The sequence below is a fragment of the Amphimedon queenslandica genome, unplaced genomic scaffold, assembly GCF_000090795.2.
Source record: "Amphimedon queenslandica unplaced genomic scaffold, v1.1 AMPQUscaffold_11271, whole genome shotgun sequence".
Lineage (NCBI taxonomy): Eukaryota > Metazoa > Porifera > Demospongiae > Haplosclerida > Niphatidae > Amphimedon > Amphimedon queenslandica.
Window position 1 is genome coordinate 7454 of NW_003548486.1, and position 1474 is coordinate 8927.

The 1474-nt window shown below is 31.1% G+C and overlaps 1 protein-coding gene across 1 annotated transcript; it reads right to left on the reverse strand.

Moving 5' to 3' along the window:
* LOC105315244 (ABC transporter G family member ARB_01379-like) lies at positions 1 to 1303 on the reverse strand. Its single transcript, XM_011409813.2, has 3 exons — positions 1122 to 1303; positions 561 to 697; positions 1 to 160 (listed from the first exon to the last, which is right to left on the reverse strand). The coding sequence occupies exons 1-3, from the start codon at positions 1227 to 1229 to the stop codon at positions 1 to 3; spliced, it is 405 nt and encodes a 134-aa protein (XP_011408115.2). The 5' UTR covers positions 1230 to 1303.
* Between the last annotated feature and the right edge of the window lie 171 nt (positions 1304 to 1474).

Consider the following 1474-nt stretch of genomic DNA (forward strand, 5'->3'; position numbering starts at 1 on the left):
TTATTTTTCTTTCTTAATGAGTCTCAGTGTAATGTATGTTAGTGTTAGGAATAGAACAGCGAGTCCTCCTAGTCCAATCATGTCATACCACAACCAACTGGTCTTGTATCCTTGAAATGACAATAACTCACTACCAGGAACTAACACACTACTACCATTACTAGGAGAGAGAGAGAGAAAGAGAGAATGAAGCAATATAGCAGAGTGTATTTTTTCATGTGCTATTAATTTTTAGAAATTATTTCTAAAATTATTATTGTTAGTATTTTTTATTTATAATAATAGCAAAGCTAATTTCATGTTGAACAGTGAATATGAGTATTATAGACAATAATCAATGACAAATTTGATATAAGAGAGGGAAAGAGAGAGTTTTAAAAAGTTTTAAAAAAGAGTTTTAGAAAGATTGCTGTATTATTCGTGATATTCAAATTTTATTACATGTATATGTGTACATGTACATACAACAGTACTATAAAATACATGTAATTAATAAAATTAAAATTAAATCAATATTAAATGAAGGAGGAAGAAGGAAGAGAGAGATGATTATGACTTACATTGTTTGATTAAAATACAGTCCATCAACTTCATTGACTACAATAGCTTCAATTGAGTATCGGAACAATGAGACGTATTGCAGCCATCTTATCCAGACTGGTATAGTATCCAGTGTTAGTAAAACACCACCAAATAACTGGATGGAACACGTATAATAATAATATACTGAGGTGTGCAAGAGTATACTAAAATATACTAACATGTGCAAGAATACAATACAAAAGTTTACTCTTTTAAATTTTATTGTTTTTGACACAAATTTTTACTAAAAGAGTGTACCGATAGCAGCCAGGAAATTTTGGAGGGAGTTAAATTTGGCAAATTTTGGTGATTAGCAAATTTTAATTCGGCAAATTTGTAGCCACATGCTATTGAGCATGCGCATAATCACTGGAAATGATAGATTTTTATTTTGGCAATTGGCTATCAAAATGCCAAATTTGCCAAATTTAATTCCCTCCAAAACTTCCCACTATACAGTATTATCAATTTGAACTATATATCGTACAACACATTTAAGTTATTATTTTTACTAAAAATATACCCAATTTCTTACATACCATTTGTACCACATAAGTGAGAGCTACCAGTAGATTAGCTAAACCAGCCACAGTGACACCAGCACTGACCCAAAAGGCAGAGGAGGAGGCAGCAATGGCAACTAACATGAGCCCAAGGAAATAGATAAAGAACTTATCAACCTCAACTTGAAAACCTAAATTAAAGAAAAATAACTACTGTAAAACTACATGTAGTAATTTTAGGTGTGCTATTAATCTTAGCAATATTAGTGAATGGCCTAAAATGCTAATTTTAATAGTCGCTAATTTGACATTGAAGCATAAACGCTAAATAAAGTAGCCGCTGGTTTATAGTAATGCTTTATACTCAATCTCCCTCTATTTCTCTCTCT